The sequence below is a fragment of the Rhodnius prolixus genome, unplaced genomic scaffold (genome assembly GCF_049639745.1).
Source record: "Rhodnius prolixus isolate KJV_2025 unplaced genomic scaffold, Rpr scaffold_7, whole genome shotgun sequence".
Classification (NCBI taxonomy): Eukaryota; Metazoa; Arthropoda; class Insecta; order Hemiptera; family Reduviidae; genus Rhodnius; species Rhodnius prolixus.
This window is the reverse complement of record NW_027411582.1, coordinates 5,377,886-5,391,527: the sequence shown is the minus strand read 5'-3', so window position 1 is coordinate 5,391,527 and position 13,642 is coordinate 5,377,886. Positions and strand designations below refer to the sequence as shown.

Sequence of the window (13,642 nt, the reverse complement as noted above, 5' to 3'; positions counted from 1 at the left end):
GCGAAAATAAAAATTTAAACATTACATAAAATTTAATAATTATTTAATAAGTTTAACAGTTGAAATATTTCTTTGTTTGTTATTATATCAGTAATTGAAATCACAATTCAAAAACGTAATTTCATATAATTTTAATTTCAGTCATTGACCGTTAAAATATTTATTGGCATTCCGCCTTCGCCATATTTGTTTGTTATTCAGATTATTAAGGCAGTGCTTTTCAACATCAGGGCCTGCGTGGCGTAGGTTTATTCTTATTAAGCCGTCTGTTTTTATTTACATCCATATATTTTTTTTTTGTGATGTACATATGCTCTGGGATATTGTGAATTTTAAAAGTTTGATAATGTTTTAGAATCAATGTAAGTAATACTTAAACCAGCTTATGATGATTAAGAATGGCACATATATATATATTTTAATTTTCTGTGTTAATGTTTTCAAGTTTTGTTTGTGACAAATGTCGGACATTACATCGTTTCTTTTTGGCTTAGTGTTTTTTTAAATTATTATTATTGACTATCCTTTAAATTCTGATTATTAAATATTATAATTTTGATGTTATAATAATTACATGTTATTTTTTTAAATTACTTTTTATACATAATCAAATCTAAAGTTTATTATCTCTTAGTCAAATCTAAATGTCACTTAGTGACATTTGAATTTAAAGTTTTTTTTTTTAATTTAGTGCTTAACAGCAGAATTGAAGCTATTTTTAAGAAAGAACATTATTTCTTAATTAACAGTTTCCTTAATGTTTTAATGATCTTGAAAACCTTTTTCAAATAACTTCTTTATTGAACGACTTAAACTTTTTTAAAAAATGATCATGACTGTGCAATGTGTTAGTTTAACAACAAATAAAAATATAAGTAAATTATTTAAAATATTGTTTCTTTTAAAAATTTGTTAAGGATTTTATAAAAAAAGTTCAAAGTCTTTTATCAGTTATAACTACTTGGTTCAATGGAGTTGTTTTTAATGTGTATTTGTAAAAACAGTTTCTGAGAACTTGCAGTGAATTAAAATATATTTTTGCAGAAACGCAAGAAGGAAAAAAAGAAAGAAAAAAAAAAAGAATTCATTATATATTAAAAATAATGTTAGGTCAGATCATCATTTCTAATGCACAAGGAGTTAATGCAAAAACTTTTAGAGTTGAAAATTTAAGAACATACATAGGAAGGGATAAAAATTGTGACATACGAGTTGAATTACAAGATGTAGCCCCTCAACATTGTCTAATTATAATGCCAAAAACTGGATTTCCGGTGAGTAATTTTAACTTGGTAAAGAGTAGTAAAATAGTAGTGATTTAGATCTGAATTTTATTTATTTTTTAACTTTATTCAGGCAACTGTGCGCAATTTATCACAGACAAATCCTACTCTAGTAAATGGTCAAGTTATTGGTGCAGCAGACTTTGTACTAAAGAATAACGATGTACTCACTGTAGGGACAAGAAAGTTTGAATGGAAATATTGTGAAAAGTTAGTTTTTAGTTACTTTTAGTTAAACGTAGTATTTCTCTTTTTTATCTCTCATTCATTGTTTCCTGTATTTTTTAACATTTAATATTTTATTTAGAAATGCTTCAGATAAACAGATAACAAAGAAGTCACTAAATAAAAAAAGGAAATCAGAACCGGCCCCAAAACAGAGACTGGTTGCTGTTGTTTCACCACAAAGAAGTGATGTAAGTTTTTTTCGCACATTTCGCTTTTTACAGTCTCTTCCTCTATTGTATGAGAATTACTGTGATCGTTTCATATTTTCTATAAAGAGTTATCACCAGAAATACCTGTTCTGAGATCCCCTTAGTTCGGAAAAGTGTGTATAGTCCGTTACTATGTGATTTAAATTGCATAGAAGAATTGTGTTGTTTAAGGAAATTCCTCATCGGAAGTATATTTATTGATGTATTTTTTACTTTTTTGAGAAATTTGATTCTTTTTCTACATGTGAACGCTACATACTCTACTCTAGTTTTTTTTTAGGCTCCAAGGCTGTACCAACCTAAACCATTCTTTGAGAAACGAAAAAATAGTTTTGGTTAGTCTTTGATCACTGCACATTTCTGCGTAAAAATGCAGTTTTGATAAAAAGTAAATTTGAATAATGTGATCCTTGAATAAACAATATTCAGCCTCCAACACTTGAGCTGTTGTTTATTCCAGTTTAATCACGCTTTTGGTTGCCTTCTCTTCATCCCTTCATATAATTGTGAAAAGAGGATATAAATTGTAAGAGGCTTAAGCGATGAAAATTCTATTTGTCAGCTTATGCTAAAAAAGTACATTCAAGAGGAAAGATAGTGTGAGATGAAGTTATTTAAAAATTTTTAATAATCATTTGAAACAATAATTACTCATTTTATTGCAGTCATTTTGACAGGTTTGCTTTTGTTTTTTTAATTAACTCTTGAGGATTATTTTATTTTTATTTTTTAATTGTAATGAAATAATTTTTTCGATCTTTATATTGTTTTGTTTAGGAAAAGGACTTACCACCAAAAAAACGTCGGAGGACAATGTTCTCTAATATACCTTCTTCAAGTGGAATTGGTAGCGTCGTCGGTGGAGGTGTTAACCGCCGGTTCCAGGATAAACCAGCATTTGATATCTCCAAGAGGAATGTGGACGCCATAAGAGCCAGTTTTTCAAACTTCAGGAAAACTGCAACCAATAGGTAGTTAATTCTTAAATAATAAAATAATAATTTGAAGTTAAATTAATTTTAAAAACTAAGGGCAGGTTCTGATCCCTAAATCACACAGCCATCAAAGGCTTATTGTAGAACCCCCCCTTAAGTTATAGTTGGCAATCAATTACCAGTCGCGAAATGATATCTTCTGGCCATAAAGAGTCAAATATCTGTCCTTAACCGTATATATGAGAGGATGTTCCCTCCTCTTTTTGACATATGCGCAGAGGTCCCAGGTTGATTATTAAGTTTAATTAACTCCATCTTGAACCGATGTTTCTGAACCTATTGTACCTTGTGATAATGCTAGTCACCAGACTGATTTGTTTTCTACCTAATCTTAAAAATTTCATCATATTTAGTTTTGCACAGATTCAGCATTTTTTAGCTGTATAATGAGGTTCTCACATCCACATAATTCTTTTCACAGTGTTGGAATGTATAAAAATTTTATCCATACCTATCTAGATTCCTTATGTGACACATAAGATAACCGTTATCAGAAGTTTTTCAATTTTTAGAAGCAGTTCTTAGGTTGAAAGCTCTACATCCCCCATTTACTTGGCGATAAAAATTTTCTATTTTGGTCCCTGTACTCAACTACCGTTTTCCTATGTATTTCCTGTACGTAATTTAGCGCAAGTTATACTCCACTTTTTTGTTCAACATGCTCTTATAGTTAAAAATACTTATTAGGTAAGTAAAATGTTAAATTTACAATACTAAAATCTATTTATTTTTATTTTACAGGCTCCTGTACTCTAATTTAGCAAGTGGAACGAAGAGCACTAATTTGAGTACGAAAATTCCAATAAAAATTAACCAGGGAAGAGGAAAACCTATGCAGAATGTTCAGTCAAACATTTGGCAGGGAAATTTCTTAATGTTCGGCAATAATTACTTAAATGTCGTGCAAACACCTCAAGTTGTTGGTGCCAGTGAGACAAACAGTAATATTTCTCAGACTACTAACTCCGTTGATGCAATTTCATCTACTAATAGTTCTGCATCGAATAATATTTCTAGTAATGATGCAAATATTAGATCTTTTAATAAAAAAATAACTAGTAAAGCAGTAGCTTCGAAAATTTCAACCGCTAAAAAAATATCATCGTCAAAAAAGAAAACTGTCACTCCTGTTAATCTACCATTACAGATTAATAAAACATCTGCAAATAAAATAACAACCACGTTACCCAGCATTGTGACACCTCGACAAAATGATGTTAAGGAAAACCAAAATTCGCCTAACAATTCAACATCAAATTCCACATCACTCTCTCAGAATAATAGGTATTCAGCGAAAATTATGTCGCCACCACGCGATTTATTAACAACACCAAAAAATACATTGCCTAGGAAAACTGATGTAGAAAAAGCATCACCAACCGGTGGAAAAGTATTGTTAAAATCAATAAATACATCTAGTATAAAGAAATCTACGCTGAATGTTAAACAAAACAGGTCTTCTCTTTTGCTTAAAGCGCACACTTCTAGAACAAGATCAACATCGCTGCACTGTCACTATACAAACAAGACAAAAAAAACTCCGTCTAGAAGAAGCACTACAAATCGGCTGAACGAAACAACAATCAGTAAGACATTACCTCAGTCAAAAAAAAATTTTAAACACCTCAATAAGGCACCAAAGACTTCAAGTACTAGTTCTTCACCTAAAACTGGGACTCCACAAGCATATTATACACCCAAGGAAAGAATTCTAAAGGAGATAGCATTACAAGTTTCTGAAAAACGTAGCAAGAGAAATACATCAATGATTGCCAGCAACTCAAAAAATGAAAAATCTTTAAAAGTGAAAAAAGTAGTTTCATCAGCTGTTAAAAAGCCACCATTAGTGACTACACGATCGACACGATCATCCCTGCTAAGTATAAACAGTTCTTCAACTCAATCATCCTACAGGAGTCTAAGATCAGAAAGTACACCCAGTCCTGTAGTAAAGAGTGCCAATACTTCACGAGAATCTCGATTACTATCGGAAATATCACAGAATGTGATACCAGAAACTCCTTTTGAACAAACTTCATTAAACATTACGAATGAGAAATTTATTGCTACATCATCTTCGCAAAGGAATAGTAATGCGACTTCTGAAGCTACAATAGTTAACCAAGGTCAGGTTACCCCTGTTAATAGATCAAAGCTAAAAGTTGTAATGCGTTCATCTAAAAGAGAATCATTGAGAAGACGAATTTTTGATAATTCAGTGATCAAAAATTGTGAAGATTCTAATAATTCTTTACTAGAAAAAAAGAATATTACTAGTTCAAGAACTAGCTTTACCACTGTTCAGTCTTCTGAGAAAGAAATGAAACTGCAACAGAAATCCCCATTTAATAGCAGTAAACTGTCACAGAATTCATCTCTGCAAAGAACACCTCCCAATAGAGGTTCTGTTGTAGTAGTAATGCGTTCATCGAAGAGAGATTCCTTAAAGAAACAATTTTTTAACCGTACTATTGAAGGGGATTGTGTGAAACAAGATGAAACTCCTATAAAACCAAGGATTTCTTTTAATTCTTCCCCAAAAGTTGCTAAACTTCTAAGAAAATCGTCAGATATTAAAAATCGTACGACTAGCATTTTAGAACTTCGCAGTAATAAAGCCAAACCTGTTCTACAAAAGAGTAAAAGTTTATCGTATATATCTGAAGCCGAGCAAAGCAATACACAAAAACAGGGTGTACTTCTAAATACTTCTAGAACATCTAGGAGTATAAATCGTGACTTGAAAGTGAACCAAACACAGTCACCTCAATTTAATCCTTCAAAGAAATCTGTTGAGAAACTAAATAAAGAAGTACAATCGGTTGACAAAGGAAATTCTGCTTCAACATTTAACGAAGTAAAAGCTATTAAAATATATTCCATTCGTCAAAAAGAATTAACTAAATCTTTAGATGTCCAACCTGCGAAACATTGTGGTAGAGGTAGAAAATGCAAGAGTGTTACAGAAAATATAAGACGAACAAATTCAAGCGAAAATGTAGGAGTGTTTCAATCTTCTTCAACAGAAAAATCAGCTAACTCTAAGATAACAGAAAATGATTCTATACTGGAATTGACACCAAATTCTGTTTCAACTAGATCAGAAAGTTTATCATTATCAAGATCAATACAATTAAGTAATAATTCTAGTTTTTCATTGTTGGATAGTTTAGAAATTACTACGCCCGAAAGTTCTGAGAAAATCAGTGTTTTGGAGTCATCTATTCGAACTCCAATACAAACCAGAACAAGATTACTCAGTGGAAATACTTCTCTCAGCAAGAAAACTTTAGAAAGGATATTATCAACAGGAAAGAATAGTATCAATTTGAAAATACAAGGTAATATTAATCATTCAACGCGTTCTTCAATGATTGATTCTAAATTAAATCCAAGCCTTACAATTGAGCTGAAAACTTTAAGACGATCTTCGAAACGTTCAGGAAAAGACAGTTCTGAAACTGATGGTACAAAAAAAAACACACGACATACTAGCAACTCTGGTAGTGCATTAGATATTACAGGAGATAAAATAATTACTAGTACACCTAGAAATGGTGGCCGAACTCCTGCCAAACCTGAATGGAATCTTCTGTCAGAAACAGTTAACTCTTCCATTGCATCATCTCTTTCCTTGAGTGAGGATCTTCCAAAGAGAAGTAACATTGCAACTGAAGTTGATTGTACAAAAAAGAAGGCAACAACACCCAATACTATTGATATACATCAAAGTTTGAAAAAATTAAAAGGGGATGATGAATTATCTTCTGCAACTGCAGCCCCAACACCTATTAAAGATGGTAACACTCCAGGGGTTAGTGGTAAAAAACAAAAAATCCCACTGAAGAGAAGTAAAAGTTTATCTTCAATTAGTTCGGAAAAAAGTGTCAATAAAAGATCAAAAAGAAATGCAAGTCTGATATCATTAACACCATCAAGTCGAAGCACTAGAAGATCTAAAAGTGAGTCAGTGTTGTCCGACAAGGACAATTTAAATAGTACAAAAAAGTCATTACAAACTTCAAAAACAAAAAAACTTGCTGAAACTCGCCAAAAAAAGATGAGCACACCAAAAAGAAGTTCAAATAAACAAACAACTCCAAAAATTCATTCCTCACAGAAAGGAATTAAACAAAAAGAAACGAAGAATAAAAAGAGAAAAGTAGAAATTTATTCTTCTTTAGTCGACAAGTTAAAGGGAAAAAATGTTTCCAAAGAGAGTCGATCTGCTACTTGTGAGAAAAGTTCAACTAAAAAACCAGTTAGAAAGACTTCAACGTCTATAAAAATTACGAAAAAACAATTAATATTCAATGAAGAAAGTCCAAAATCGCCTGTTAGAAAAAACTCTAGACAACCGTATAAAAATACCGCTAAAGTAACCGAAAAATCACGAGTAAAAAATGGTAAAGAAAAATTATACAAGAGTTTGACAGAAATAGGAGAATCTAAGAAAAAGGATCAAGGTAAAAAACGAAAAAGTTTACCTGTCATATTATCTTCAAGTAAAAAAACATCGCCAATCAAAAAACCAAAACAAATAAAATCACCAAAAAAAGTACTACCAGCTAAAGGAAATGTTACACCACAAAATACTACGTTTCCAAGCATTATAATGCGTTCGTCGAAGCGATCCGCTTTGAAGCGATTTACACCTTCGCCTGGTTCTACGCCCAAAACTGCTATAGTCATTCGAAGAAAAGCAATAACAGAACAAAAACCAATTAAAGTTACCACAACATTAATGAAAAGAAAACTGGAGGCACTTTGCTTGGAGAAATCAAAAGCAGCTGCAAAAAAATTGAAATCAGAACCACCAAAATCATTAGGTATTTTTATTATTTTCACCCCTAAATTATTACGTTATTTTTAAATTTTCACCATAAATAGTCGTTTTGAAGTTCCCTTGATGGGAAAACATGGTCTTTGGTTGTTAAATGTAAAGTCCGCTGAAAAAATATGCATTACTTTAGTTAATCAGAGGGTCATTAATTTCAAACCGGATGAGAGAGGAATTTAAAATTCAAATCATCCTATCACTGAGGTCATTCAATGCCATGTTTGCGGTATTACTTTAATAAAGAATAAAAAGGTTTATTTTGTATTTTCTAGTATATATATGTTATATCCAAGTAATAATAAAAATATTTCAGCCCAGAATTAGTATTCAGAAAAACTGGAACAGTATTATCCGAGTCACTTTTTCCTTAAATATTTCTTTCCTAAAGAAGCGTTTTAGTTAAAAGTAATCTAAACAATAATAAATCCTTTGTTTAAGTTCTCAAAAATAAATCCACTTTTTATCGCAATTAATATTTGATTCATGAATCCAAAGCCACTAGGGCTTCGTTGTCTCAAAATTTCAGCTGACGACTTACTGAGGCATTGATTTTTTTTACAGATATTGCAATTATTTCATTTTTTCTTTTTTTTTTAATTTATAGACAAGAAAAAACTGGCTGCCTTGTTATTATGCCATAAAAAGAAAAGTCCAATGAAAGAAGTGAACAAGCCACGTGTTACAAATTGTATGAAGAAAAATGAGTCGCAGGCACCACCGACTAAATCATCGCCCTTACAGCAGAAAACTCCTAAAAAAGTTGAAGCATCATTCAAGTGTGGTAGCGTAAGTTTTGTGCATTATATATTTAATTTTCAATTCTATTTATTTTTATTTTTTTATTAGTCCTCACGACATCTCATCAAGCCCAAGGAAGCGCCAATTTCTATATATATATATATATATATATATATATCTAGCGAAAAAATGCTTCTCTGTCACATCCTTCGTGCTTGTTGCCTTTTTTTTGTTGCTCTTCTCAATAAAAGTTCTTATATTCGCCGAAAAGGAGCCAAGTTGCAGTATCAGTGACTGCGAAGGCCACATTTCTAAGTAATGTTTTCAGTTCGTTTATTTTTGTGTAGGATTTTGTTTTATTATTAGTATACATTCAAATATGTAACATTTACAAATTTCTTCGGGAAAATTATGTTGAGGAAACTTTTCGGGAAGGAGTAATGATGTTAGACTCCTGTCCAAAGAGCCAAGTAATATCATTTAATAATAACTTCTTCTATCCTTCCTGAGTGATATCCAAATTTGAACTGGTAGTTATTATTAGCGAACGTGAATTTCTATGTTAAGTGCATAATTTTCTGTAAGCTTTGGCTGGAGATATCACGTATCTGACTGTTTCAATACAAATATAAATTGTAGATATGTGATTCTTTTGTTTGTTTAGTATCACAGTTTTCTCTTTAAAGTGGCTTGTGCAATGTATGCACAGTAAAGGTGATTTTCATCAAAATGTTTGAAAAAAAAAAATCCCTGTAAAAATGGTCGCCCAAACAGTTGTTCAATCAGTTACCTCTGCTGCACATAGTATAATCTGTTAATGCATTTATGTATTTCTTCATTTTCATGTAAACGTACAATTTTATTTCAGCCTGCAGTCAAGAAATTGAGGTTTGCCACTCCAACTGTGACTGCATCACAGCAATCCAAGGATTTGTCGATTATAAATCGTAAGAAAACCCCCGGAAAGAAGAAGTTTCCCGATGATGAAGAAATACAAGCAAAATCTGTATCAGTGTTAGAAATTGTTGAAGATGAAAATCCTGAACCTGCTCAAGTTGACGATATTTTTTCAGCTTTATATCTGTCTAGAAAAACAGCAACGTCTGTACAGGAAATAAGAAAACCTTTACGTAGATTAAGAAGTTCTGTAAATAAATTGAAAAGTTCAAACTCAACTTTAGAACTATCTTCTACCTCATCGTGCAGTGTTAAAGATGTAGATTTTGCCACATCTTTAGCTGGTTATTCAGCTGTGGATAGCAGTAAAAGTGGAAATTCTAAATTAGATTTTTCAGCAAATACATCCCCATATTTTAAGAAAAATTACACGCAGTTGTGCGACGTAGATGTTAAAGATGTTGCAGAGAAGAAAAATGTGAATCAGACTGATCATGAATATGTCTCTGATATAAAAAATATAATGAAATTGAAACCGGAAGCTGATTATACAAATGTTTCTTGTGAAAAAAGAACGCTGCAGGTAACACCGGCTGCAGATTACTGCAATGTTTCTGGTGTTAAGAAAACTTTACGTCTAACACCTGAAGCAGATTATTCAGCCAATGTGTCAGGTATAAAGCCATCTCTACGATTATCACCACAACCAGACTATACTAATGTTTCAGGAGTGAAGAAAACATTGCATTTAACCCCTGAACCTGATTACACTAATGTTGCCGGTGTAAAAGGTATGTTTGCATTGAAACCAGTTGTCTCCGATTACACTCTGGTGCCACAGAGGGTGTTTACTACATCTCCGGTAGCAAATTACACAGACGTTACCGGTGTTAAACGATTATTTACAGTTCCGCCAACTGCTGACTATACAAATACTAGAGGACTTAAAGAATTGATTCCAACAGACAATTCCAGCTATTTAAATGTATCCGGTGTAAGAGAACTATTTAAAGATCCATCATCCCTGTCAGTACAAAATGAAAACCAACAGGCTATTGTAACAGTTGATGTTGCAGAATCAACAAAGCAAACAAGAGGTAAGAAAAAGAAAAAGAAAGATGACCAGGAAGAAGTTGTACCTACAACTACACGTCAACTTAGGTCAACTACATCAGTAAATCAGAATATTATCTCCCTAGACAAAACCAAAAAAACCAGCAGCCGAGGGGCACATAAAGCAAATGAAAAGGTAGTAATCACCCAGGAAAAACCTCTAGCAAGTACTTCAATTCCAACTTTGCCTGCATCCGCAAAAAATAAGAACACTAGGGGAAGAAATAAACGGAACTTGTCTGAAGCTGCAACTCTGCTCGCATCGGCAGAAAATAAGAACACTAGGAGTAGAACTAAGAGGAACTTGATTGAAGCCAATAAAGAGGTAGAAAGGCGTAAATTGGAAGAAACTGATAAACCATTAACAAGAGGGCGATCTAAAATTACTCGACAGACTAATACATCCCCTACCCTTCTTACAAGAACAGGGAGAAGTGGGAAATCCATTGCAAAAAAAACAGAAATTACAAAAGTTTCCAATGTAAACAGTAATAATTTATTAGAAGTTTCTGAAAACAAACTTACTAAAGAGAACAGGAGAAAAGTAACTAAAAATGAAAACCATTCCGAAGAGAATTTACAGCAGTCACCTCCAAGGAGACTAACTCGAACCAGGAGTAGAGTAGCAGGTTGTGAAGTAAACGAGAATCTGCGGATAGATGTCAGAAACACTAGGAATAGAGAAAAGTTAATGGCTGGAACAAATACAAATAGTACCGTTTCAATTAATAGAAAAAAACTTTCGTACAGAAAGTCTAGCTTACATTTAATATCTTCTTTGAAGAAAAGTACAAAGCGTAAAGCAGCTAACAAAACTGTACATTTTGAGTTGTAAGTATAGATTTTTATTTATTTATTTTTTTCAATATCAAATGAAAATAGGTTAAAATCAGTTGGTTATTTGCTATTCTGGTATGTTTAAAGATTTCGAAAGCTAAACTTAGCAATATTATTGAAGTGATTATACTTTACTTTACTAGAAATAGAATATATTGCTGATTTTTTTAATCAAATAAATATTCAAATTTTTAGTGCTTCTGAAAATAAGAGAAAAACGAGTAAACAATCTGATGTGGAATTAAGATCAGAAAGTAAAGCTAAAACGATATCAAAGAATGAATCCAGTAAAGAGAATTCTAGAAAGCCAGGCAGGCCAGCTAGGCAAAGTATTCCGACCGTGGTGTCAACCAAAGTAAAGAAAGAAGCGACCAAAACAAAAGAACCGCAGGCAAAGACTAGAATTAAAAGAAAATCAATGGAGAAGAAGAAGGAATCGCCAAAAAGGAGAAAAACTAGAATTAATGATCTGTGAGTAGACAATCTCTTAGTTGGTATCTGCTAGTAGTATGTATTTTTATTTTTACTTTCTTGTTCTTAGTAAGTTGGTAGTATGTCGATTGCATCCAATTTTCGAAATTGAGTTTTTTATTTGTCAAAAAAAGTTATTTAATCTTTTGTTCAATCACTCCACTATTTTTTAACTGTACATGTCATTGAACATTTGTCGAGCTATTTAAAATATCAATGAACATTAAAAGAATTAACAGAATTCAAAATTTTATTTTAATCTTTTTGTTGGAAGAGAAACTGTTGAAGTTAATTTTTTTTTTTTTAGTTTCTCTTATCTCTTGTAAGAATCAATACTGTAATAAAAAAATTGTTTGAAGCACAAGAAAATTAACTAAATTAGTTTTTAATTTAATTAGTAATTTTTTTTAAATTTAATGATTTTAAATAGTTAAGAGCAAAAGGAAAAGAAAGTAGTGTAAGTTTTCATCGCAGATTTTTTGCTGTTTTTTCAGAAATAATACAAGAATACGCACCAGAACTTCAAGAAAGAAGTAAGTGCTGGGGAAGTGCTAATTTCTGGCACCACATTTTTTAATTTTTTTGTTTTATTTCGTTACTATTTTTTGTAATATACAGCTGTTCTACTTTTTTTTATTTATTTTTCTTTTATTATTTATATAAATATTCTTTTATACATAATACCTTGTACATTGCCTAATTCTCTTGATATGAATAAAATAAAAATACTTAGATTACTTTGTGAATAATTCTAAAAAGAAAGAAAGAGAAATGAAGCTGATAAACAAAAGGTTTGATGGGGAAAAAATTAAGAAAAATTAAATTGAAAAAAAGAAGTAGATTAGTTTAGTAGATAAGAAAGGCTATAATTAATATTTTAGAAAGTATGTTTTATATTTTGGGATTATAGTTTTTGAATAAATATTAGAATTTTGTTTCCCTTTTAGCTTTCGAGAATTTTTATTTTTAATTATATTTTAGAAATAAGTTTTATCGAAAAAAATTAATGATAGTTGCAGAATATCATTAATTTTAGGTATTTTAGTATATTTATGTTTCACAGTGTATAGTGCTGAAGTCACAATGCATCTGCCGGTTTGTTTTTTCTTGCTTCCTGTGGCTGCATTTTCGTATAAAAATAAAACAATCGGTGCTAAATCTTATGAGTAAAAGAATTGTGGATAATGTTTTGGTGTTTCAGCACTTTGTTTAAATTATTTGCCATAAATTCTCACAAATAATATTTTTAAAATCGATATAACCAGAGTTTGTAAAATATGTTACTATAACTTAATAAAATGAAAAAGTACAAATAAGTGTGATTTTTATTTTTCTTTCCTATATGGTGGTTAAATTAACTAGAGACTAAAGAAAATCTTTGGCTCTGTTGGGAAAACAAACTAGTGCTGGGGTTTCCAGACTATTAGTTGCCGACATTTTAGCTAGGTCTTAGCATTTAGGTAAAATGGAAATCTGTTTTATTTTTGCCTTAGATATATTTTAAAGTATCAATAATGTATTATTGCAACTGGTTCTAAGTGGGTCATAATTTACTTTTTTTCAAGAATAAGCACCGGAGTAAGTTGGATTTTGATTTCCCCTATCTCAAATCTAAAGAAATTTAGGGCAGGATGTCAAAATGGCTTCTTTCGCTGAAAAGTAGAGAGTACTTAAGTAAAAATAAATTTGATCTCTAGCGACTGTGCAAGTTACCAAAGTCTTTAAAAATTTGTTCTGTGTAAAGTGAAGAAAGTTATCTCTTTCATCAAGAAGAGAAAATAGCTTGCATATCGAAAGAATTAATCATTAACAAAATGCTGAGAAATGGCTATTGATTATGAAATAGATCAGAACCTAGATCAGTGGTTCTTAACCTTTTCATAGCCGCGGAACACAATTATATGTATATATTTTTCTCGCGAAACACTAACATTAAATAATTTGAAATTCGGTATTTAGCAAGAACTTAAAATTAAATTCAAATAAAAAAAGGAACAATTTTTTTTTTTCGTATCTTTCCTAAGTTTCTAA

At 31.2% G+C, this 13,642-nt stretch overlaps 2 protein-coding genes across 3 annotated transcripts in view; one reads left to right on the top strand and one right to left on the bottom strand.

The window, feature by feature from the left end:
- The window catches only part of Wdr24 (WD repeat domain 24), a 40,105-nt gene extending 37,454 nt beyond the window's left edge, over positions 1–2,651 (bottom strand). The window contains exon 1 of one of the 2 annotated variants that reach the window (XM_074112925.1): positions 2,511–2,651. The gene's annotated coding sequence lies outside the window, so the exon portion shown is untranslated. The remainder of the gene's footprint in view (positions 1–2,510) is intronic. The other variant, XM_074112924.1, reaches the window with a different exon arrangement.
- Positions 202–12,927, top strand: LOC141446456 (uncharacterized). Its single transcript, XM_074112908.1, has 10 exons — positions 202–362; positions 1,045–1,274; positions 1,357–1,493; positions 1,591–1,699; positions 2,498–2,691; positions 3,457–7,544; positions 8,160–8,341; positions 9,162–11,134; positions 11,336–11,611; positions 12,106–12,927. The coding sequence occupies exons 2-10, from the start codon at positions 1,104–1,106 to the stop codon at positions 12,146–12,148; spliced, it is 7,173 nt and encodes a 2,390-aa protein (XP_073969009.1). The 5' UTR covers positions 202–362; positions 1,045–1,103; the 3' UTR covers positions 12,149–12,927.
- The last annotated feature ends 715 nt before the right edge of the window (positions 12,928–13,642 follow it).

Bases quoted from the DNA above. Each gene is read 5' to 3' on its own strand.
- LOC141446456 (XM_074112908.1), top strand. From the start codon at position 1,104: ATGTTAGGTCAGATCATCATTTCTAATGCACAAGGAGTTAATGCAAAA. The intron at 1,494-1,590 runs GTTAGTTTTTAG...TATTTTATTTAG, and splicing joins GAATGGAAATATTGTGAAAA to AAATGCTTCAGATAAACAGA. The intron at 11,135-11,335 runs GTAAGTATAGAT...TCAAATTTTTAG, and splicing joins AAAACTGTACATTTTGAGTT to TGCTTCTGAAAATAAGAGAA.